At 30.4% G+C, this 25,624-nt stretch overlaps 10 protein-coding genes across 10 annotated transcripts; 7 read left to right on the top strand and 3 right to left on the bottom strand.

The window, feature by feature from the left end:
• Positions 1–156: 156 nt before the first annotated feature.
• PPL_00251 (uncharacterized protein) lies at positions 157–741 on the bottom strand (the record flags this gene model as incomplete). Its single annotated transcript, XM_020571289.1, has 1 exon — positions 157–741. The coding sequence occupies one exon, from the start codon at positions 739–741 to the stop codon at positions 157–159; it is 585 nt and encodes a 194-aa protein (XP_020438563.1).
• A 306-nt stretch (positions 742–1,047) lies between these two features.
• Positions 1,048–4,525, bottom strand: PPL_00250 (PH domain-containing protein; the record flags this gene model as incomplete). Its single annotated transcript, XM_020571288.1, has 2 exons — positions 1,048–3,927; positions 3,995–4,525. 2 exons carry the CDS (start codon positions 4,523–4,525, stop codon positions 1,048–1,050), a joined length of 3,411 nt encoding a protein of 1,136 aa, XP_020438562.1.
• Positions 4,526–5,448: 923 nt separating this feature from the next.
• On the top strand, positions 5,449–9,282 carry PPL_00249 (uncharacterized protein; the record flags this gene model as incomplete). Its single annotated transcript, XM_020571287.1, has 5 exons — positions 5,449–5,467; positions 8,411–8,500; positions 8,941–8,982; positions 9,118–9,164; positions 9,271–9,282. The coding sequence occupies 5 exons, from the start codon at positions 5,449–5,451 to the stop codon at positions 9,280–9,282; spliced, it is 210 nt and encodes a 69-aa protein (XP_020438561.1).
• Positions 9,283–9,745: 463 nt separating this feature from the next.
• On the bottom strand, positions 9,746–11,053 carry PPL_00248 (uncharacterized protein; the record flags this gene model as incomplete). The annotated part of the gene is made up of 2 exons (XM_020571286.1): positions 9,746–10,287; positions 10,477–11,053. 2 exons carry the CDS (start codon positions 11,051–11,053, stop codon positions 9,746–9,748), a joined length of 1,119 nt encoding a protein of 372 aa, XP_020438560.1.
• A 411-nt stretch (positions 11,054–11,464) lies between these two features.
• PPL_00247 (uncharacterized protein) lies at positions 11,465–12,367 on the top strand (the record flags this gene model as incomplete). The annotated part of the gene is made up of 1 exon (XM_020571285.1): positions 11,465–12,367. One exon carries the CDS (start codon positions 11,465–11,467, stop codon positions 12,365–12,367), a length of 903 nt encoding a protein of 300 aa, XP_020438559.1.
• Positions 12,368–12,637: 270 nt separating this feature from the next.
• PPL_00246 (uncharacterized protein) lies at positions 12,638–13,582 on the top strand (the record flags this gene model as incomplete). Its single annotated transcript, XM_020571284.1, has 1 exon — positions 12,638–13,582. The coding sequence occupies one exon, from the start codon at positions 12,638–12,640 to the stop codon at positions 13,580–13,582; it is 945 nt and encodes a 314-aa protein (XP_020438558.1).
• A 233-nt stretch (positions 13,583–13,815) lies between these two features.
• On the top strand, positions 13,816–15,950 carry drpp30 (ribonuclease P subunit p30 family protein; the record flags this gene model as incomplete). The annotated part of the gene is made up of 5 exons (XM_020571283.1): positions 13,816–13,885; positions 13,977–14,035; positions 14,126–14,903; positions 15,705–15,777; positions 15,830–15,950. The coding sequence occupies 5 exons, from the start codon at positions 13,816–13,818 to the stop codon at positions 15,948–15,950; spliced, it is 1,101 nt and encodes a 366-aa protein (XP_020438557.1).
• A 1,362-nt stretch (positions 15,951–17,312) lies between these two features.
• Positions 17,313–18,461, top strand: PPL_00244 (TBC domain protein; the record flags this gene model as incomplete). The annotated part of the gene is made up of 5 exons (XM_020571282.1): positions 17,313–17,438; positions 17,488–17,549; positions 17,640–17,860; positions 17,894–18,097; positions 18,232–18,461. 5 exons carry the CDS (start codon positions 17,313–17,315, stop codon positions 18,459–18,461), a joined length of 843 nt encoding a protein of 280 aa, XP_020438556.1.
• Positions 18,462–19,406: 945 nt separating this feature from the next.
• PPL_00243 (Rab GTPase domain-containing protein) lies at positions 19,407–22,059 on the top strand (the record flags this gene model as incomplete). Its single annotated transcript, XM_020571281.1, has 4 exons — positions 19,407–19,521; positions 19,630–19,755; positions 19,853–20,175; positions 20,488–22,059. The coding sequence occupies 4 exons, from the start codon at positions 19,407–19,409 to the stop codon at positions 22,057–22,059; spliced, it is 2,136 nt and encodes a 711-aa protein (XP_020438555.1).
• A 1,009-nt stretch (positions 22,060–23,068) lies between these two features.
• Positions 23,069–25,329, top strand: PPL_00242 (uncharacterized protein; the record flags this gene model as incomplete). The annotated part of the gene is made up of 5 exons (XM_020571280.1): positions 23,069–23,129; positions 23,160–23,273; positions 23,345–23,753; positions 23,819–23,884; positions 25,167–25,329. The coding sequence occupies 5 exons, from the start codon at positions 23,069–23,071 to the stop codon at positions 25,327–25,329; spliced, it is 813 nt and encodes a 270-aa protein (XP_020438554.1).
• Positions 25,330–25,624: the final 295 nt, after the last annotated feature.

Genomic DNA, 25,624 nt, shown 5'->3' with positions numbered 1-25,624 from the left:
AAAAATCAACATGGAACTATCGATTTTTTTCGTTACTTTTGATGTCGAGGGAATTTGAAATAATTATTATTATTAAGATATTTTTTTAAATATCTTAAAAATTTGGAACAATAGTTCATATAAGTATAAATCTTTATTTCTTGTTGCTAGTCATTATTATTGTATTAAACATGATACAGTATCTTTTCCTTGTGTTTGGTTAATGTAATCTTGTTGTACTTGTTGTAACTTATAGAGATAGGCATGTTTCGATAGTTTATAGAAACCTTGTACTATGTTTATATTTTCACTAGGTGAAACCATGAAATGATTCTGTTCAAAGATGTTTTTCGATTGACACCACATTGAAACTTGTTTGAAATTGGTTGCACAGATATCGTGAGTATCCTTTTGTAGTCTGCTATTAAAAAGGGCACCCACTACAATCGGTGGAGTAGTTTTATAATGTAGACTGATTCTTTCGTAATTTGCAAACATCCTACTTATACTGGTTGGCTGAAATATATTATAGACCAAAAAGAAACCGTGGTAACCTGATAAAACTGGATCATTTGACTGTTGTGCACCTCCATCCACCATATTCAATAAAACTTCAACATCTTGCTCTGTACTAACTATATCACCATTATTATTTACAATTTTTTTACTGCTGTTCTCCACATCATTTTGAATCGTATCCAATGATATTGTTAAATTATATATATTACGAGGCGTATTGTATGGTAATATTCCAGGCATCATTTTACTATGAATAAAACTATTTATAATAAATGTTGTTTCAGGTGCTTGTCCAAGTACTACCAAAAATAACTCTTTTCGTACCATCTTATAATATATAAATTTTAATGCTATTACTATTAAGACAAAATTATGTTCAAATCATATTCCCAAAATGCAAATTTTCTTTTTCTTCAACGGAAAAAAAATTGGAAACATTAAAGAAACAATGATAAAAGTTTAACATTTATATAAACTAAATAAATAAATAAATATAGTAAACTGATTAAAATCATTTTATTTACATTAATTTTGGGTTGTTGTTGTTGGTTATGATATCAATGATGTATCATTTGTATTGTTGTTATTTTTATCAATATTATTGTTGTTGTTGTTATTTAAATTTATAATACAATTGTTGTTGTTGTTATTATTATTGTCGTTGTTGTTGTTGTTGTTGTTGCTATTGTTAAAGATTCTGTTGTAATCGGCAACACAATAAGGTTGACCGTCGACCTCAAAGAAACTCTTACCAACCAATGCTTGGCTACATTCTTTGCAAGTGAAATGATCGGTGTGCCACTTTTTACCAAGGGCATTCACACATCTGTACATAACATTGGCATTACATGACGGGCAAACAGGACAAACGTCATTGAAACATGTTTCACAAAGATATTTAGGTAGCAGTTGTTTAGTAGTTGGATTGGGCGATGTTGAACCTAGCAATGGTGAACTAATGGAACTCGATGACAATGGTGAATATGGTTCATTCGATACAGATAATAAATCTAATAACAATGGTGTCATATTATTATTGCTATTAGAAGTTGTTGTTGTTGTAGTTGTTGTAGTTATGTTGTTTGATGATGATGAATATAAATTAGGTGTATTATTATTGATTATTGATTCATTATTATTATTACTATCAGTTGAACTTATTAAACCTTGTCGATAGAATGTTTTTGTACCTAGTTCTTGTCGACATTTGTGGCATTTGAAACAGTCACGGTGATAGCTGCTACCGAGTGCGATAATCATATGACCAAAGATAGGCTGGTTGCAAGCGAGACAGAATGTTTGACGAATCTGCTTCGATGACGATGCAATGTTGTCGACTATAGAAACTACGTGATCGCTTGACGATGATTTCACCAGTGGCATACGCTTTGATTTGTAGGAGCCTTGCTCGCTTGGTGTCGGTCCGATAACGGAGCCGAGTGGCGTACTTGGGAAGTTCGATGTTCGCGGTGACAGCAGAATGTTGGGTGACGACGTCAACGACGAAAGGTTGTTGTTATACAGTGTAAAACTATCAACTAATATATCCTTAGTTGGTGTAAGTGAGTTACGAAGTTCACTGAATGAGATGGTGGTCGGTGATGCTGAGCTCTGACGATGTGGAGTATTACTACTACTCAGCGGTGTTGAAACTCTCAACTCTGAGAAATCGGTAGCCGTAGATTCAGATGTTGTTGATACCGTTGATGTTTCAGAGAGTTCATCGACTTCGACATCTTGTAGTTGATGTTGATCTTGAACTATGATAATATCATTATCCTCTACTTCGACAATGTCTTCATCTTCATCTTCTCCAATATCACTTGTTGAGTCAAGAGTCGATGGATCTACAGGTCTGTTATCTTGATCTACTTTTATCAGTTCATCTTCCAACTTGATGATTGTTGTAGGTTGTTGTTGTTGATCTTCTACTACATTCAAGTTGTTAACTGTGATAATCTCTGGTTCAACATGGGCAGCTGTCTTTGGAGTATTGAATAACTTTTCAATTTCAAGCAATGAAGATCTACTTTGTATCTTCTTTGATTCAAATATGGTGTCGTTCAATAGCTTTAGTGTATCTCTTCTACTCTTTGAATATTCATTCTCCAAACTACTATTATATACTTCATCGTCTTTAGTTATCTCCTCATCTTCATCTGCAACTACATCATCAACGGTTTGATTCATATTGTTCGATGTAGCCAAATTGATACTGATGTATTGACCTTCAAACTCCAGTGTAGTTGTCATCTTCTCAATCGATGATTCAATGTCGTTCGATTGTTGCTGACTTGCATTGAGTGAACTATCAACAACAACGATAGCTGCTGCTGTAGCTTTTGGTGTGACACCAACTTGAACATTCTCTTCCTCCGAGCTGTTGGAATCAAGTGAGCTACTCAACGATGGGGAGTTGTCGTCGTCTGTGTTATCATTGGGTGATGAAACAGAGGCTGGAACGTGTAGTTGCTGTGAATCTGAACTGGATTGAGGATATTGCTGTCCGAACAAGACACGCGATACATTGAGGAATCCCTCACCCTTGATATATTGTGGGAGATTGAGTGTGCCTGCGACTGTTTCATTCACAGGAATGGACAATCTCACATTGTTTCCTTCTTTGGAACTCAGTTGTTTGGCAATCACCAACTCCTCAGCGTTGATATTCATAGCGATGTCGACGTTGTTTATATCGTTGTTGCATGGGAATGGATTGATTTCACCACCCTTTCTCTTGTATTTGATCAGCTGGAGGAACATTACCACTGGCTGTGGTACGTGTCCCTCAACAATCCACTCGCCAGTACCATATTTCGATGCCAGGAAATGACGTGTCCATTTGAATGTGAACTCTTTGCGTTCAGAGATGTACTCCTTCTCTTTCTCGTCCCAGAAGTAAGTGATGTCCGGTCGCACCGTGGTGGTGTTTGGCGACTTGATGTCGACGCCGTTCAAGTACCACGCGAGATAGACACCGTTGAAACGACCGGTTCCAATCGATGCAAAGTGATTGGAACTACGAAGCCATTCACCATCCCAGTGATAATCGATCTTCTCACCGCTAGCACTTGTTCCAACGATTGTTGACAACGATCCAATCGAATTGTAATCCCACTCTTCGTCGTCCGACGACTTTATAATGCCACCCTTGATGTTGTTCTTAAAGAGAATCTTGAGGAGCAGCTTGCGGTCTGGCTGTGCCAAGAACGAACGGAAATCGGGATGAGTAATACCGTCGATCTTAATAACCCAGTCGGCCAAAGCAGAGATCGGTGAAACTTGGAGAACCAATCTAGATGGAGTCGGTGAAGAAGATGTATATTCAATTATGAAACCATAGGTAGATTGGATAACTTCTGGTTCCTTTTGTAACAATATTATATTCTTTATATCACTTAATAAAATTGATTCTACTGGTGTTGTTTTCTGTTGAATAGTAAACAATGATTAATAACATAGTTAATTAATATTTTTAATTTCATTAACAACTTACTTTTTCAGATGAAGCATAATATAAAATATGAGTACGAGTTAGAACGAACCAGTATTTTCTTCGGTATTTGAAAATTCCAACACCACCCAACTTGTATATATGCCCACTTTTGTATTCAGCCATGTTTTGTGGGTTTGTAAAGCTACGTCGTCTTTTAAAAATCGTCAATTTTGAAATGAGAGGTCTCAATTTGAGACTTAGATAATTATTGGATAATTTCTTGTTTTTGTTGAATTGATTGTCCTTTTTGATTTTATTCTTGTTGTTGGTTATACTATTATTATTATTACTATTACTATCACTATTATATTCTAATTCTTCTTTTAATTTATTAAAACTATTATTATAATCTAAATTAAATTTACTAGATTGATAATTATTATCACTGTTGATGCTGCTGTTTGTTGATGGTGATCTACTATTATTATTAATACAATTTAAAAATCTTTTTCTTCTACTGCTTTGGTATCTCTGATAGTAGTGATATTGATTTCTCTCTTGGTTGAAACGAACTGTTTTTTGGACCAACATATTGATTTAATTAGTAAAGTTTATTTTTCTTTTTGGAAACAAAAAAAAATTGAGGGAAATTGGAAATGACTGGAACAGAATTGATTGAATTCAACAAAACACAAAACTTTAGTATTTTTTTTTTTTATTTTAACAACTAACTATGATTATTATATTATAATATTGTTTTAAAATTGCTTTTGATGATTAAGAGTTGAGTGTTTTTTTGTTTGTTTTGGTGCTGATTATTTTAACAACTTGGCAATTGTTGTAATTATATAAACTATAAATCTATTATTATCTTTTTTTGATATGGTAATATGTTATTGGTGTCACACTACTATTGTTGATATTACTCAATACGTTGTTATTTTTCTGTATGTTTGGATGATATCAAACAGCCACAGAGCCAATTGACATTGCTCGTGAAACTGCAATTATTATTTTTTGTTCGATTGTTTTTGTGAATGCCTAGGCATTAGATACACTGAAACAAACAGGCAACACTACACACTCAATACTTGATGTAAGAGACAAGCGTGGTAGAGTGATATCGAAAATAAAATATTGGTGGAAACTAGTTTTTGAAAGATAAATCAATTTGGTGTGTTGGTGGTGTTGTTACTGTTGTTATTTTTGTAATAAGAGATGTGTTTGTTGGAAGTTTGATCACTGTGGTGATGGTTTGTGTGACAAATTTGTTTTTTTTATTTATTTTTGTTTCAAAGGAATGAGACGAGTGATGATTGTTCAACTATATATATTTATATTTATTTTTGTTTTGTGGTTATTGGCAGTTGATGATGATGATGATGATGATAAAAATATTGATGATGTTGTTGCTGTATTGTTGATGTATTATATGTATAATATGGTATTGATGGATATTATTATTTTTATCTTTATATAATTAATATTGTTGTTGCGATGTTTGCTATATTAAAATGATTCTCCACGCTAAAAGCATATGAAAATGCAAATTTAGATCTACTTTTAACAAAGTAAAAATTTGTGCTGAAATTATTGTGAACTAATATTATTATGATAATTATTATATTGCTTGATTTATATTGTTATTTAATTATTAGTGTTACTGAGTAAATATAGATATGATAGATAGAGTTTGTTTTGCTATTGGTCAAAATTTGAAATCTTGAAAACTAAAGGAATTATTATTATTACTAATATAAATTATTTGTTGTTGGTACGATGGATAATTAATTTTTAAAAAAACAATAAATATTATTATTATTATTATTATTATGTTTTTAAATAAATGATTGAGTGTTAAAAGATGTCTTTCTAATGAGACATATTGAAAATCAATGAGCAAACAATCCAATAGAAATTATGAATAAATATAATAGATATAGATATTTATAAACTACAAAATCACTAGTTTTAATTAATATTGTAAATTGGAAATTATGATTGTTTGATTGATTGTCAATTGCACTAATAATAAAATTTAGAATATATTTATTATTAAAACAACAAAAATAACAACGGCGACGATAACAGTAACACTAACAACCTTTATTTATGTGGTAAACAAACTTTTGATTCAAATATCGATCTTTTTGAGATATAAATAATATATATACCTAATGTAGTAATATATATATACAAATATTCATTACTGTTATTAAAGTATATCATATTATATTGTTTTGTTTTCTTTGGTGGTGATGGCAATCAAAACCACCTGGAAATAAATCCTTTTAGATCTTTGAGGTGGTTGTGAATTAATTTTAAAAGTGATATCACATATGTCAAAAACAACTTATATAATATGATGACTTAAGAAAATCACAACTTTTTTAAAAAGTTTAATTTTGAGAAATAAATCTTACTTGTGGTTTTGCATTGTGTGTTTCTTTTGATTGATTGAATGTGGGTTGTTTTTGATTGTTGTGTGTGATTCGATTTGATTTTTTGATATATACTATTATGAGTGTATACTATATATATAATAACGATTTAATTACTTATAAACTTGCAACATATGGTCAAATAACAAACTGATTCATTATTTTTTTAGAATACAAACTAAATGCTAATATACTGTTGTCAACAAATCAAATCTGTTTAACTAACTAACTAAACTATACTATACTAAACAAAACTATACTAAACTAAACTACTAGTAAACTATTCTGTATTATTATTACTATTAGGTGTTTCACTTACATAGACTTAACTTCTAAGAGTTATTGTTTGTCGCAGTGAGTTGATCATATGATTGTTAAGACTTTTTGAAATTTGGTCGATCTGAGAAACCCAAAAAAAAAAAAACAAAAACCTCCTAAATTTGAATTTTTATGCTGCAAATATAGTTGTTTGGAAAAATATGTTAATTTTTTTTTTCGTATTATTTTTTACATCATAAAATCTAAAAATAAATAAGTTGTATAAAAATAAAAAAAACAATAATTATTGACCAAATAAATATTAAACTGATTAATTGAAGGATTATAATTAAGTAAAGTAAAAGTGAATTGTTGTGGGATGTTGATGATGATGATGGATGTTGTTATTGTTGATTATGATGATGATTTTGTAAAGATGTTGGAAAAATAAAGTAAAACCAGTAAATTAAGTTAAAAGATGTGGAGAATAAAATAAGCAACGCACAAAAAGATGTGGAAGGAAAAAAAAAACAAATCAAAAAAGGTTTGGACTTGATGTTCTTCTGATTTGCCAACTTTTTTAATTTATCTACAACACAACTTCTTATCTGTATGTCTGTCTGACTACTACACGTCGTCCGATGTTTGTATTCAATTTCAATCATTCTGTTCAGTATGATTTCTGAAAGCACACACATTTTTGTGATTTTAATGATGGTTAAAAAAAAATATATAAAAAAATAGTGATTACAACAAACAAAACACACACGCACAACTAACTCTTTGGGGAACAACAGTACAAACTAAAACAAAACACTAAACACAAAATGATAAATCACTCTGATTATTAATGAATGATGATGTTAAGTGCTTATTATTGTTTTAAAAAACAGAGTTGTAGTATCAATCCAATATATAAGATTTCTTATTTACCCAATAAAACCAATTCTAAGGTAATAGCTTGGTTTGTTTTTCTTTTTTTTTTTTTTTAATTGGAATTGAAGTTAATTGAAACTGATTTTATTTGACTTGATTTTATTGTTGTTGATGACTTTGTTGGTTGGTAAGTTTATTTAATGGAGAAATGTGGAAGGAAATCTTTTTATTTTTGATTGTATTTAATTTAACTACTTTCAGTAGGAAGTGATTTACTATTAAGTTTTATTTTATTTTATTGGTTGGTGGATTATTTAATTTAATTGGTAGTTGAAATTAAGTCGAGCAAATTATTATAAAATCAATCTCTACTTTAAGTTAAAGTTTAACTTTTAATATAACAACCTACGAGTATGATTTTTTTTAATTTAAACTTTTAAAATGATAAAGAAAATACTACTATTTTAAATATGTTACAAAATATAAAATACAAAACATACCAGAGGAGTGCAATTTTATATTGTTAATATTTAATTGAAAGAGGTGGATGGATATATGAAAAGGTGGATAGATGGATGGATGATTATTTTGTTGTTGGTTAAATATTTGGTTGTTTGGTGTCTCTCTCTATATTTATATTACTTTATTATATCACATCAGGATTTAGTATTTGTGCTGTGTGCTACTTAATGTTTGCAATTGAGATTGTTGAAATCCAATTGAGAATATTGTGTTTATATTTATATTTATGTTTTGTTTTATTTGCAACTATTTTTTATTTATTTTCTCAATACCAAATATCGAGATGAACTAGTGATTTAAAACATCAGAGATGAATCTCTTAAGAGAAATGATGATAGTTGTTTGCTTATAAATCTAAAATAAGTTGATTGTATTATAGTGAAGTGTATTCGCGGCTTGCCGTTTCAAAGAAGAACGATTGTTCTTGTCAATCCATCAGCAAAGTTAAGTTCACACCAAATTTCGAAAAGTAATAAACAACAAACACACTCTGTGAAATTAAAAACAACAATGAGTAACCAATTAACTAACTAACTTAACACCATCCACTAAGAACATGTTTGCACCACCTCTCAAAACTATTTTTCAAATCAACAACACTGTTTTAAAAAAGTTTTGTGGTATGTGGAAATTTTAACAAACATCCATGTTAAAGTTTAGTTTGTTTTATATTGTTGTTGGACACTTTCAAAGATTTAGTTGTTTTGTTTTAATTGTTGGACCCAATATCCACAAAGTCGAAACAAAACGAAATGCTATTTAATAATATTTTCATCGATGTAGTGAAATTAAGAAGTCTGTACTCTGTTGTTGATTGTGTGGTGAAGGTTGTATTGGGTAGGTGTAAAAATACTAACTACTACTACTACTATATCCTCATTATACAATTATATGAAATTATTTTAAAAGAAAATATACCTTTTACAAATGAATTTAGTTTATATAAACTTGGTAATTTCAAACTTTTTGTGCTACTACTTCTTCTTTTGTTGTCTTGCTGAAATGTACTTTACTTTTTGGTCGTAAGAAAAAAAAATTCTTATAATATTTGATTATTTGTAGTTGTCTTTTTTTTTGTTGAAAAAGCTTTTAATGTTCGGAATGGTGTTCAAACAACCATTGAGGTCTCTGCTGTAATGTTGTTGTGTTATTAATGGGGTGGTGTGTTTCTATTGATTTTACAATGATGTTGTTATTGTTAACACCACTTATTCACCTGATTTTTTTTTTTTAATCAAGTCCAATAAATAAATAAATAAATAAATAAAATATTAATCAAAAGCAAAAAAAAAATGAATCTAAAAAAAGTAAGGAGAACTTTTTTGGTTCTGCTCTACCTCGGTGTTATTTTTTGATTGTTTATATTATTTTTTTTTTTTTCGAAACCACAAATTGGTCTCTGGGGACACTGTTTTCAAAAAAAATGGTACCAACCCTTTGACCAAATTTTTATGGGTGGTGCAAATTAACTTAAAATAAAACAAAAACCCAAAAAAAAAAAAAAAATGAATCAAAAATTTGTTGTTTTTACTTTTTTCAATGAGATCTATTGTACTCAATATCTTTTATGATTAATTGATTTATTTTTGTGTTTGATCATTCATTTACAGAAAAAAAAAAAACATATGTTTTTTGTTTATATTCGAACACAATATCGTGAATGTATGTTTGGAATTTAAATTGTGTTTTGTTATGTTGACAACATCTTATTATCTTATTTCTTGTTGTTGCTGTTGTTGTTGTTGTTGTTTGTTTTGGGTTGTGATTGATTTGGTTGTTGTTGTTGTGAAGACTTATTCTTTTCTGATTCTAAACGTTGTTCTTGACGCTCCTCTGCTTCTTCAACGATTCTCTTGTAGGAATCCTTCAGTCTTGCCATGATTTCAGCAACTTTCTTGTCGGCTATCTCACGGACTACACCGACCATTTCGATACGCGCCGGTTTCCACTCGATCTCAGTGTCAAAGTTGATGTCTTCGAGTTCACGTTGGTCGTTCTCGGTCATCTCTGGGAACTTTGAAAGCCATACGATCGGTGTGTAGTAACTGATGTGCATTGGTTTGTCACCGAGAATCGATGGCAGACGGAACTCACCGTCGATAAAGTAGAGTGCATTCGCCTGGAAGAATGGCAGTGCCGGTTCGATGTGGTCGATCACCACACGGATGTCACGAATCGAGAATTTATAATCGATCTTCTCTGCTCTCAGCGTGTGGAATACATCTCTAAACGATTCGATTGCCATCTGAGTACCATCTAATTTCATACTATTCAATACTTCAACTTCATTGTTCTCGATTGCAGAAATCAGTTTCTGGAAATTTAAAAGTAATCCTTTTGTTTTGTTTTGTTTTGTTTTTAGAATATATATTTATATTAATATATGTTGTTGTTGTTGTTGTTGTTTAAAGGTTTGATTTTGATTAATAAACTAATTACACTTACTCTTTTCAAGTTTCTCTCTTTTGAATGGTACCATAGATTTAAACATACTTCTTACTTTGAGTGGGAAATATGCGGCGTCGAGAGCGAATGTACGTGTTGGGAAGAGGTAGGTGTATGGGTTGAGATATCTGTAGTCTTTATCTTGTATGGCTTTGTGTATTCTCTCAGAGACAGCTTCCAATGGCTTTGGAACGTCAATTACAAACTTTACACCAAGATCAGACTCTGTAATGAATTGAACTGGGTCCAACGGTACCAATGACTCTGGATCATCGACTTCATTCTCCTTTGCTGCTTCCTCTTGTTTCTGTCTCATTAATTCATCAGGATGCATTACCTGTTGATATTTATCTTTATTCTTTATATCATCCTTTTGTTGTTGTTGTTTTTGTTTACTTGAATAGTATCTAATATTATTATTATTATTGAATGATGATTGTGTATTGATTTGATTATGGTATCTCTGATTGAATAATAAAGATGATGATGATGATGATGATGCAACTCTATTAATGTTTAAAGATGAACAGCATTGCTGTTGTTGCTTTTGTAGTTGTAATAATCTTCTTGCTAGCATTGTTTAATAATGTAAAATAAAAAAAATTGCATAATTTAAACATCATTTCATTTTTTTTTTGTTGAATTTTCGCAGCTTCATTTTATGATCTGCATTTTTAAATTAAATTTACACCTCACGTATACCAATTAAAATATTGTTTTGTTCTTATAATAAAATAATTAAATATTTTAATATTTCATCAATAACAAAAGTTTGATAATCTATTCATAATTATAGATTTTCATCTCTGAGACAAGCGCAACAAAGTAAGAGAAAGAGAAACTAGAGCAAGAGAAACATCTAAATTAATAAATTGTGAATCTTTAAAAAAAAAAAGTCATTGCAACTGTCTATCTAATTTTCCTAAACTGTCTTTTTAAAAAAGATATAAATATATTTATATATTTTTAATAAAATTTGATAATAATAATGTTTTTATTAAATAAATTAATTGGTAAAAGTAATGATAATATCGATAAATCAGAAATAAAAAGAATACTTCGGTATGCATCTGATCTACATCTAGAGAGATTACCATCGTTGTCGAGTGTGAATGGACTTTATGATTTCAAAAAGCAGAAGGATACAAGATATTTCTTAGCTATTCCAGGAGATATTGGGAATTTCGAAATGTTGGAGATTTTTTTGAAAGCAGTATCGCCAGTATACGAGAGAGTGTTTTTCGTTCCTGGAAATCATGAGTTCTTCTACCATTACAATGGCAAGGTTTTCATGACAATGGATGAAATCAATGATCGGCTTCAAAAGATATGTTCAAAGTTTGACAATGTATCTTTTCTAAACAATGGCTATTATCAATTGGATGAATACAGAATTATTGGTAGTACTTTCTGGACAAAGATAGGTAAAGAAGAGTCACAGAGAATCGCTAGTTCATGGCCTGACTATGGATGTATTTTCATTCGTGATGACAACAATCCCGCTGGCAAAAGACTGGTACTACCCAAAGACATCACAATGATTCACGAGCAATCCGTTCATTATATATATGAGTTGCTTCATTCTACGCCAGAGGGAGGAAAGAATGTTGTTCTCACACATCATGCACCACTGTATAGCGATAAGTCAAAAGAAATCTACACTTCCAATCCAGATCACATTGGATCTCCCATTACCAATGTATTTCAAAGCGATCAATCGGCATGGATGACAGAAGACAACAAAATCAAAATATGGATCTTTGGACATACTCACTATTGCACAAAATTCACTTTTAACAATGTTTTGGTTGCCTCTAATCAACTTGGATATCAAAGTAAAGATATTGGATTCCAAATAAATGAACATATTATTTTAGATCAAATTAATTAATTAATAAAATTATAAAAATAATAAAAATATTTATTTAATTTTCAATAATAACTTTTTTTTTTTTTTTTTAATAAACATATTTTATTTTTCAATTCCAAAAATATTCTTTGAACAGAATTCTTTTTAGGTTTTTCAGAATCTGAAAAGTGTGACATTTGGGTTTGATGGTGGTAATCTTTTCCTCTTTATATATCTTTTTAAACTATTTTAATAAATGTATACTTTTAAACAATAAAGAGCATTTGTTATTTTAAATTATATTAAATAAAAATGAAAAGAATACTTAGATATGTTTCAGATATACATTTGGAGATGTTTAGAGAGAGTACAGGAGGCGATCAACTTCAAAAGATAGAGGGCCTGTTCAAATTCGAGAGAGAAGCTGATACTAGATATTTCTTGGCAATACCTGGTGATATTGGTACTGTTGAAACACTTGGCAAGTTGTTTGAAAAGGTGTCACCTGTCTATGAAAGAATATTCTACGTACCTGGCAACCACGAATATTACAACAAATCCAGTAAAAAAGACTACATTCAGACAATGGATGAGATTGCCAACAAACTTCAACAACTCTGTCAATCCTACACAAACATCGTCTATCTCGACAACAACATCTTTGAACTCGATGAATATCGTATCATTGGAAGTACCTTCTGGACAAAAGTAGGTAAAGCCGAATCGCATCTAGTATTAACAGGAATGAATGATTATCGTAGAATCTATATAAAGAGTGATGATGATGAAGAAGAAGAAACAACAGCAACAAAGACAACAACAACTACTACTACTAATAAAGTAGAAGATGAAACAACAAAAGAGAAAGAGAAAAACAATGTCAGATTATTAAATTTTGATGATACCAACAGATTACATGAGGCAGCCGTTAGATTTGTTTCGGGTGCATTGAAATTTACACCGCCTGGCTTTAAGAATATTGTTCTGACGCATCACGCACCACTTCCAAGCAATCCGGCAAAGAATCAGTTCACTTCACACCCTAGATTCATCGGTCAACCTCAAAACACAGCTTTTCACAGTGACCAATCAACACTGATATCTAAAGAGAGTTCCGCTTTGAAAGCATGGATATTCGGACATACTCATCACTCTTGTAAATTCCATTATAACCAAGTATTGATTACATCTAATCAACACGGTTACCTTTTCGAACAAACTGGTTTCGATATTAATGATTTTATTCTATTAGATTAAAACTGCAACTAAATAAAAACATTTTTGTAAATATAAATCAAAAATCTATATATATACATTAATGACTTATATATATATACTATTTCATATGTCGATGATCAAAATAGATCGATCATTTCAGATATGATCATTTTTTTTATTGTTATTGTCATGTGTTTTTTTAGTCGATAACTTTTCACTTATTTCTTGATTCAAGTTGATAAATTAATAATAATAATATATATATTAAGACAATGACTTATTATGATCTTTCAGTACCATATACAGATTATTCTAGAGATGTTGTTTTATATTTAAATAAATGTAAGTTAAAAATAAGATAGATAGAATCTACGTTTGATATTTATATCTGAATATACATTTAATAACATCTTTCATTTCATTTATATTTTAGTGGGATATGATGCGGTTGCATTGGTGCATACTGTAGAAGGAAAATTAACACCTAAAGATGTATTTATTATTTTATATAAAGTTACTTTTTGATTTTAATATTAAATCTCTATTTTTTATTGTTGTTGTTGTTGTTTTAATTGGTTTTAGGTTTGTAAAATAAAGAAAGTAGATGTTGGGAATAGAGGTACTACATCTGGTTGGATGAGAATAGGAACATGCTCACGTGAGATCAAACAATACAGTAGATTACAAGTGAATTGTAGAACGATGAATGATTTCAAGTTGGTCAATCAGAACAATCCCGTTGTGAAATCATACGATCTCGTTGGCATCGTTGCACACGACCAATCGATATTCAACAGCGCCTGCACATCGAATGACATCGACATCATCACATTCAATCAGTTCTGTCGGTATCACATCAAGCCGGAGCGTGTTCGTCAGGCAATTGCCAACGGTATATTCATCGAGTTGACGTACCAGCCACTCTTCTCCAAGGAGGAAGATCGCGATGTCTTCTTCACCAACGCCAACAATCTGATTCGCTCGAGCTACGGAAAGAACATCATTATCAGCTCGAACAGCAGTGAACTCAACAAGTGTAGATCACCCTACGACATTTCGAATCTCGGTCATCTGTTTGGCATGACATTCGATCAGGCAAAGGCTGCCGTCAGTACACACCCGCACTCGGCAGTGTTGCACGGTGCCTCACGTAAATCACAACTCGGTCTGATGGCGCTGAGCGCCAACAACATCAACACGCCATCCACCATCAAATCACTTCAGGAGGAAGCAGAACACTGGGAACAACAACAACAGGCATCCGGTAACACCACCCCACATCCAAAACATACAAATCAATATAACAATTCAACAGATTCAACAACAACAACATCAACAACTTCATCAACTTCATCAGCAAGTATATCTAAAAAATCAAGTAATAACGATGATAAAATGGATATTTAACTAAAATAAATGAAAAAAAAAAATTATAATTATAAATTTTAATATTTTCAAAAAAAAAAAAAACAAAAACTAACTAATTAACTATACTTTTATCATTGTAGTGTATCATTATCTTCATTTCCCCCTTTTTCTCAAACACACATAACAAATTATATTAAAAACAAAAAAATAGATATAAATAAATTTGTTTTATTTTTGGGATTACATAAAATCGAGCAAATCAGTTGAGTCGATTTGTTTGAGAAATGGGCAAAAAAACCAAAAAATCACTAAAATTTAGTTGTTGTTTTAAAACCACAGAAACAACAAAAACTTGCAAACATTTTTAGAAACAAAAATAGTTTACTCATTGTTTTGTTAAAAAGTAATAATAATTTAATAGCAAGCATTATATAATATAAGCAAAGTAATAATAATTTAAATAATGAATCTATAGAGTCTTAAAAAACAATTGCAAAAAAAAAGAATTAATATTTAGTAACAATATAAAACTTTTCTATTGGTATGTAACTTAACTGACAGATCGATCGAACGATGATCATTCAATCAATACCATTATTGTGTACATACATTTGGGTGATTTGTTTGTTGTCATTTCCCCATTCCCGTATTCAATCACAAACTCACCTGATCATTGTAGAATGTGATGTTATAAAACTGATTAGACTAGATCGCGAAAAAAACAAACAACAATAAATATTCATTCGTTCTGTTTAGTACTTCTCATGGATGACAATAGTAGTTTATTATTAAGAGATGGATAATGATAATATCCATCATATGATATCACAATCGTACATTCGTACAAAAGACACTTTTATTTTTGAGTTTGTAGTTGTAGTTGTAGTTGGTTCGTTTAGTTTGATGTGTTTTTACAAGATACATCACACCACTCTACTACTTGTCACTCGATGTCATTTCTTTTACTTTCCATCACAAATCCAACCCAATTCCAAATCAACTCAATTCAGATTACCATATCAATTGTGATGATATTTAAATTACAAATACTACATTAATTAATGGAACTAAATAAATAAGTAAAAATAAAAACCTATAACTAACTAAAGTTAGGTGATATTAGTCAGCAGAGAAAAACCAAGTCAATAAACAAACAAAACATCCATACACCTAATTAGTCCATCGATACCAAACAAACCATACATAACACAATATATATCTTATATACAACAATAATAATAATAATAATAATTGCAATACAAACAAACAAACAATATCAAGTTCATCTCTTTAAACCTTTGATGATTGTCTGTAGATGGTAATGTGTGGTTTGTTTTGCATGTTATTGGTTAATCCACTTCTTCTTCTTTTGTTTTTCACCACACACAATAACCATGACAACTATAAATACATGTGATATGGGTGAGGTTGCAGTTTGTATATTTTTTTTGTTTTATTTCATTTTTTTTTTAATGTGTAGAGTGTTAAAAATAATAATAATAATTTTTTGACAATAACATAACAAAATCATAACAACAGCAAATATTCATTATTTATTTATGATAATTAAAATTGTTGTTGTTGTTGTTGTATTGTTTGTACTGATAATATAACTCATTAAAAACACAATTGTTGGTTGCTGTTGTTTTTGTTAGTTGTATTAATGCAAAATTAAATAGTAATAATAATAATAATATTGTTAACAGTACAATACAATACAATACAATATAGAATTATTTTGATTTTAATTTGAATTTGAATGTTAAATATTTAATCAATCAAATCAAAGTACTAAATCTAATTATATATTATATGCATAGATAGATAGATAGATAATAATAATATTAATAAATTTAAAATAATAATCATTATAATGTTATTTTGACAAGATCATCTTTGAATCAATCAATCAATCAACCCCTCACAAATAATTCAATTCATTCAGAATTTATTCATTAATACTGACTGACTGACTGATAGACAACAATAATAATTATATAACAGATACATTATAGATTGACAAATAAATAGACAAACAAACAAACAAACAGGATTTTATAGATAGACGAAAACCAATAGTAAGAGTTATCATTCATTCATTAATTCATTCAATTCACTCTCACTTACATAAGATTGTTTTGGAAAATATTGTAATGAAATTATTCATTTTTCAAGTACATAAGAATCAAATCAACTACATAGACAAACTCATTGATCATATAAATCATATTCTATTATCAAGTTTAATAGTTAACTAACATATAGCATATAGTATACAAATTTAACAGATACAGATATTGAAACTTAAAATATAATCAGATTATTGTATCATAGCATAGATATTTAAATAACTTTTGAACATCAATTCAATTCATATATAAAACACAAAACAAACTAAAACATGAGTAATTCAAATTTAACAAGCGATACAAACAGTCCTATGAAAGAGAGTTTTTGGAGATTTTCATCTAGAAAGGTACATTGTTTATACATATTTTTAAAAGATTACATAAAGAATACTGAATGTGTATGATTTGATATTAATAATAATCAACTATTATCAATTGATAAAACAGAGTCCAGGAACTGCCAAACCGATTAATAACCACCTTCCACATAAATTTGAAAAGTTTAATGGGTATGTTTATAATTATATATATATTTTTTTATATATATATATATTTAGTTTATATCATTAATTTATCTATATTTATAAACAACAATATAGTTTTATACCGAAATCAAAAAGAGAAAATGATCAATCAGCAATATTTAATCATAATCAATATGTTTCACCTAAAATAGTACAATCAGATAGTACAAGTGTAGTTGTAGATTTTAATAGTAATAATAGTAATAGTAATAATAATAGCAATAATAATATAAATTCAACACCAGATTCAAATTCACCAAAATCATTTTCATCATCATCACTCACACCCAACAATAGTAATTCACCATCCACCACATCATTATCATCAGAGAATCATCTATCACTTTCATCTTCATCCATTAATTCACTAGGTTCAAGTGGTGGTGGAATAGATAACAATAACAATAATAATAATAATAATAGATCAAATGTTTACGATGAAAAGAGTACGAAATTGAAACGATTCGAAAAATTGCTTTGTGCTGGAAACGTCGATTTGGAAGCACTAAAGAAACTGGCGTGGCGTGGAATCAGCAAGTCGAAACGACCGATGTCCTGGAAGATACTGCTGGGCTATCTGCCGACGAATGGCGAGCGTCGCGATGAAACACTGGAGCGCAAGCGCAAGGAGTATCGCGACTGTCTACCACAGTATCACATCTCCGAGGAGAAGCGAACCGAACCCGACAAGAAGACACTCAAGCAGATCCAGATGGACGTGCCGCGCACCAATCCGTCGGTTCCGCTCTTCCAGCAGCCGTTGATCCAAGAGATACTGGAGCGCATTTTATATATTTGGGGAATACGTCATCCCTCGACTGGCTACGTGCAGGGAATCAACGATTTGGCGACGCCATTCATCTATGTTTTTCTTTCAGAGTTTGTGGAGGACATTGAGAGTTGCCAGGTCGACACACTCGACCCGGCCGTCTTGTTCATGGTCGAGGCCGACAGCTACTGGTGTCTCACGAAGCTGCTCGACGGCATCCAAGATCACTACACATTCGCACAGCCTGGCATTCAGAGGATGATCGTCCAGCTCAAGGGACTGCTGGAGACGATCAACTCGTCGCTGTGCAGTCATCTCGCCGAGCAAGACGCTCAGTTCATTGAGTTTGCATTCCGTTGGATGAATTGTTTGTTGATGCGTGAGATTCCATTCTCACTGGTCATAAGAATGTGGGATACCTACCTGTGTGAACGCGAGGGATTCAGTGTGTTCCACATCTACGTGTGTGCCGCATTTTTGGTGTTGTGGTCGGACGAACTGAAACAAAAAGATTTCCCAGACATTATGATTTTCCTGCAGAAACCTCCAACTCAAAACTGGGAGGAAAGAGACATCGAAGATCTATTCTCAACCGCACATCTTTATAGAGAACTATATCACAATGCACAATCTCATTTGAAATCATTAAAACCAATAAGATAACAAAAAACATAACATAAAACTAAAAAGAAATAGAAAAAAGTAAAATAAAATAAAAAAAACCACACACAATAAATTATAATATATAAATGTTATAGTTTAGATTTTTGTTTAGACAATACATATATAAATATAAAGTTATGTTTTATTTATTTTTAATTAATTTCAAAAAACTACAATAATTATTCCATTGAATTTTCTGATTTGAAAAAATCTGTCACATTTGCCTGCCAAATGGTATTCATTTATTCATTTGTTTAGTTTCATTTTGATTATTTATATATTTATTGTACTTATGCATATGTTATGTTATAATATTAAATTAGATAGTATATTATAAAGATAGTTTTTGTTTAGTTTTTAGTTAACTTTAAAGTTTAACTTGTTAGACTTTGATTAAGACTTTTTAAAAAATGGGAAATGAAAATGGTAGAATGTTATCTCCTGAGGAGATGAGAAATAGAGAGATTGGGTTAATGGATGGTGAAATGAGAAGAAAATTAAATACAAGAGCTTCAAAATATAATTGTAAATATAATAATAATATTAAAAAGAGACTTTACATTTCAATCGATCTTTTTTTTTATTAACATACCGATAATACAAAATAATAATATTGGTTTATAGTAAAATTAGTTATAAAAGGTGAAAGAAATACAGGTAAAACATGTTTCTTTCATAGGTTACAAGGTAAACCATTCTCACATGAATATAGTCCTACTCCAGAGATCCAAATATCACATATAAATTGGAATTATAAAAGTAAGTACTTATTCAATCAGATAAGAAATGATAAACTAGCTATATATATATATATATTATAAGTGGCTACTTACTTAATTATTTAAACTATTTTTAGATACAGATGATATTGTTGATGTTGAAGTTTGGGATGTTGTTGACGTCGCAACTACAAAGAAAAAGACAAATCAACTTGTTACACAACATAATCAACAACAACAACAACATCAAGAGTTGTCGGATATTGGTAGTACAACGAATGAGTTCAATCCACCTACAAAAGACGATATCTCACAGCAGATTAAACGTGGACAGAGCGGAAGTTTCAAGATACACTCTCTCGATGCTCAGACCATCGATGTTATGAAGAATGCCAACGCCGTTATCTTTATGGTGAATCCACAGAAACGTTGGACATTCCAGTACGTCGAGAAGGAACTAGTAAAGATCCCTGAGGAACTCTATGTGCTGCTCATCACCAACTACCGCGATCTCGGCGACTACTCCAAGACGGTGACGCGCGCCGAAATCGAAGAGCTGTGTGAGCGTCGCACTCATATGTATCATATCGACGCATCGATGTTGAACGCCTTTGGACTGAAAACTATTATCAGCTTCTTCAACATTCCGTTCTTGCATATGCAGCGAAACGCCATACTCCAGCAACTCGACCGAAACAAAATAGAGTTTGACTCGGCACAGGAAGAGGTCGATCTACTGATAGCCGACCAGAACTACAATGAACATGTAAAGAGATTAGATCAAACTAGAATACAACAGCAACAACAACAGCAACAGCAACAAGTTCAACAAGCTCAGCAACAAGCTCTGCAACAACAAACTTCACCGAATCAAAGCAAGTCACCGACAACAGCAGCAACTCCACAAATACAAACACAAACCTCTCAACAATCTTTATCTACTTCGCTACCAAGCCAAAAGTCAGCTCCAATGGCTAATCCAATTCCGACAACTGTAGCTTCACCATCAGTACAATCGAGTGGAAGTGGTGGATTCTTTAGTAGAATATTTGGTATGAATAAAGATGCAAATCAACAGCAACAACAGCAACAGCAACAACAAGCAGCACAGCAGAAACAACAGCAACAAGTACAGCAACAGCAACAACAGCAACAACAACAGAAACCAGTTGTTCCAAAGAAAATTGAAAATGTAGATGAATTTAATCCTGGTGAGAGTGGAGAAGATAGTTTCTATAGTGATGATGAGAGTAAACCTAAACAATCAGCTGCCACTTCATTCTTGAAGAGTGTGATCAGTGGTGGCAGTGCAAAGAAGGAACCAGTTAAACCACAAGCAGATTCCTTTGGCGACGATGATGACGATGACGGATTCAATCCACTCGTCACTAAGAATGAAGGTGATGACAGCAGCGATGAAGATGCACAAGTATTCTCAACACCTGTCAAACCAGTAGTCAACAAAACACCAGTTCAAAAACAATCAACACCAATACAAACACAAACAACTAAATCACCAACTACTAATAATAATAATAGCAATTTATCAAAGTCACCTGTATCCACTACCACAACCAAGGTGGCTACATCAACTTCAACACCAACACCAACCTCCACCTCAAAGAAAACTACAGCATCACCAGTAGCTGCCAATTCATTCGGTGGTGATTCCGATGATGATGACAAAGGTAATCCATTTGTAACAAAGAATGATGATAAAGGATTTTACAGTGACGATTCCGATGATGATGACAAAGCACAACAACAACAAGTTGTACCACCCAAAAAGACAACAGTAACTCCAGCCAAATCACAATCAGTTACCATTACTCCATCAAAATCATCATCTCCCACTCAAAAAGTATCGAGCTCACCAATGTCAACTTCACCTAAGACACCAACTCCAACTCCAAAACCAAGCAATGTAACATCACCATCTTCTACACCAAAACCAAATGTACAACAAACTACATCCAAATCAACAACACCAGCACCAGCAGCAACAACACCTAAAATACCTACACCTTCATCAAAATCAAAGAAACCTGTTGTCATTAAATTCAATGATGACGACGACGATGACGAAGAGAATGGACTAGTCGCCAAGAACGAAGGAGTCGACAGTAGCGATGAAGATGCTCAGGTATTCTCAACTCCAGTCAAACCAACTACAACAACAAAATCAAAATCAGTAACAACACCAAAATCAAATAGTAAAGCTTCGAATACTCCAACCTCTAAATCCACAGTAACACCAGCACCTGCTCCAACACCAACACCTACCACATCAGCAGATGACTTTGTTCCGCCACCTGCCGACTTGGATGATTGGCTCGACGACTAATCAACTCTAATAAAACATAATTACTAATTCAATGAACAAACGCTACCTAATAAAAAAAAAAACATTTTATTTATTACTTACTACAATTTAAATTGCAAAGTTTTTCTATTATTAAAATACAAAGCTAACTCTGTTTTATACACTTTATCAATCTTGTGATGATCATTTTCAATTAAAACAAAGGATAATCCCCCCCCATCTTGATCACACATTCACTGCACTTATCTTTTATTTATAAATTTATCACTTTCAATTTTTTTATTATTATTTCTTAATGAGGCAAAAGAAATCTATTTGTTTTGATTTATGTTATTGTTTGGCTCATCAGATTACACTTATTTGGATTGAGTACACTCACACTACACAAATAGTTATATTTAAGATGTATATACCACTATTTAACTTAATATATCGGAATGAACCATTTTAATGTTCATGCTGAATATTACTTTCTCTAAACAATGTAAGGTTGATCATTACAACATTATAATTTTGATAAAGTATAAAAAGAGGATTTCTATAATGAAATATATCATTATTTAACATCGACAAAGATAAAAATCATTAAAATGACTTTAATAAGTATGTACTAGTTTAAAAGATAGACTTATATATCTAAAGAAAAAACTTTTTTTAATTGGCTTTTTCTATTTAGAAAAAATAACTAAACTAGGAGGTATGAATATTTCTTTGAATTCTAATCCCTACCAAGAGATAAATAGTGAATTTTGCAATCTTAAAGAAGACAGTAAACATACAAAGAAACTTTTAATACGTTGGGTATTTGATTTCCCATTACTTTACTGGGAGTACTTTCAAACAATGTCTACAACAACCATTTAAATGACATTTAATACAATATTATTTATTATCACCGATTCTTTTGTAATTTCTTATTTGTAATTATTTATTAAAAAAATAATAAACATGCTCTAAAGCTTTTTTTTTTTTTTTTTTGATCATCATTAATTAATAAATGCAAAGTTAAAAAAAGATATATATATATATAATGAATACAATACAAAAATCAATTGGTAGAATAATAGGGGTTTGTGGTTTGAATGCATCAGGTAAATCGAGTGTTTGTTCATATTTTAAAGATCAAGGTTATGGTATACTCTCACTCTCTGATGCTCTTCGTCGTGAACTAAAGCAAAGAAGTATACCAGAGACAAGAGATAATCTAATATCCATGGGCAATGAATTAAGAAATAGTAATTATCTAGATAAACATTTATTAAGATCAGATGATGATGATGATTATATTGACTGATATAATCTTAAGAATATGGAGCAGGTATACTAGCGTCAATGATCTTAAAGAATTTAGATTTAAATAGCAACTATGTAATAGATTCAATTAGACATCCCGATGAAGTAAAAGAGCTGAGAGCTGGTCAGCATCAGTTTTGTTTGGTTGGTGTAGATTGTCTACCATCGGTGAGATATCAACGTTTGGTATCGAGAGCAAGAGTCGGAGAGACAGGTCCGTTGGAATACGAGGAGTTTCTAAAGATCGATCAACGTGAGTCCAATAACCCCGATCCCAAAGGACAACAAGTTGCATCGGTATTGAAATCATCAGATATTCTCATTGACAACAATCAGGATCTAGATCATTTCAAATCACAATTAAACTCACTAAATCAACAAATCGATCAATATTTTCAAAATAATAATAATAATAAATCATTGTAAATAGATAAGTATATAAAGTAAAGTATGTTTGCATAACACAATGAGAATCAAATAATTTTAGAGTGAATGTCAACGCAAAGAAAAAGAATGAATCCGTATTTGATATTCTTTACTTGGAAAGAAATAGGTGCTTTATACTAAAAAATTTGTCAAAGTCGATTGTAAATTTAAATATTTAATGTGTTACGATTTTTGGATTAGGTCAATATCAGATGATATAATAATATGTTATTCCTAAAAGTGTTTAAAAACAATACTAAAATATATCTTTAAATAACAAACTTATAAGAAGCTTTTTAAAAAAAAAAGTGTATTTTAAATGAAATAAAACTAATTGTACTGTTAACGAATAACTATGAAATCGGTCAGTCGGTCGGTTGAAATAAAAAAAAAAAAACAAAAAGTGTAGGGTGTTTAGATTTTCTTTAAAAGTCAGAATATCATTGATTATTAAAAAAAGGGAACCAAGCTTATTCCACTCATCATGATACCAATCAAATCTAAAAAATCATAGAATCATAGGATAACGTTATTACTATGATTCTTTTTTGAGATTGATTTGACACCGTCCTAATTTAGAATCAATCAAAGTGACAGAAGAAAAAAATCTTTGAGATACATAGCACCCACACAGTTCCTCATCATCAATTATGATAATTTAAAAATGATAAATTTGCTTTTTTTGGGCTGACACAAAAAATGAATTAATAAAAAAAAAAAAAAAATTTTTACCCATTCACTTCAAACTTTCAATATTAAAAAAAAAAAAATTAATAATAAAAAAAAAAAAAACCCAAACAAAACACCTTTTTATTTATTTTTTTTTTATAAAAAACTATTCAAACAACATATATATATACACACACACATAATAGGTAAGATTTAATTATTTATTATTGTTTATTATCTTTTACTTAAACACACATATTCATAATTATTCAAAAAAAAAACAACAACAACAACAACAAACAAAAGTGTACACTACCATTTTAATAATACTAGTATACCACCAAGTATTATTAATATTAAGGAGTTTTTAGTTATATCCGTAGTCAACTTGTTGTTGTTGTTATTTTTTTTTATTATTTTTTTTGATTGTCAATGTTTATTTCTTTTGCCATTTAATTTAAATAAACACACTTACACTTACTCCTCAGCACCAAATTAATATCATTTATATTTCTATTATTTTTTTTGATCAAAATTGATTGATTTGGAGGTTGTTGATTTTTGGATTTAATAAAATAAATATTGAAATATTTTATTAAATCCAATCTTTTCATTTATTTATTTATATTATCATAAACAAAAAAGCAATCAAATCAGTCATTCAACTTTAATTTTTTCAACCAAAACAAACCAAACCAAATCATATCTTAATTTATTCAAAGTATTTATTATTTTTGAAGTAAGACCAAAAACATAGAATATTTAGTCGACCGAAATCAAATCATTTATATTTCATTGCAAAAGAAGAAAAATTATTATCTTGACATAAATTATAATACTAATCAATCTATCAACGAATCAATTAATCTAAAATCGATCAAATCAAATCATAATCATTATTAATTAATCAATCAAAGCAAACTACGATCACAAACAACTTTACTCTTTAATAATTATTTTAACTAAATCTTAAGATCATTGTTGTTGATGCTTGAAGAACATTTTTTTGCAATTTTTTTTTTTTTTTGAATTTTTTGAATTTTTTTTTTTCTATTTTTTTATTTGAATTTTTTAAATTAATTTTTTTTGTTCACACAACAACATCCAACAACACACCAAAAAAATTAATTAAAATATCCATCATTATAATTTCTAACTTTAAATATTTATTTTATTTTTTGATATCTCTAATTTAATT

Source organism: Heterostelium album, assembly GCF_000004825.1.
Source record: "Heterostelium album PN500 unplaced genomic scaffold PPL_scaffold1, whole genome shotgun sequence".
NCBI classification, from domain to species: Eukaryota; Evosea; class Eumycetozoa; order Acytosteliales; family Acytosteliaceae; genus Heterostelium; species Heterostelium album.
This window is presented reverse-complemented; position numbering and strand designations above follow the sequence as displayed.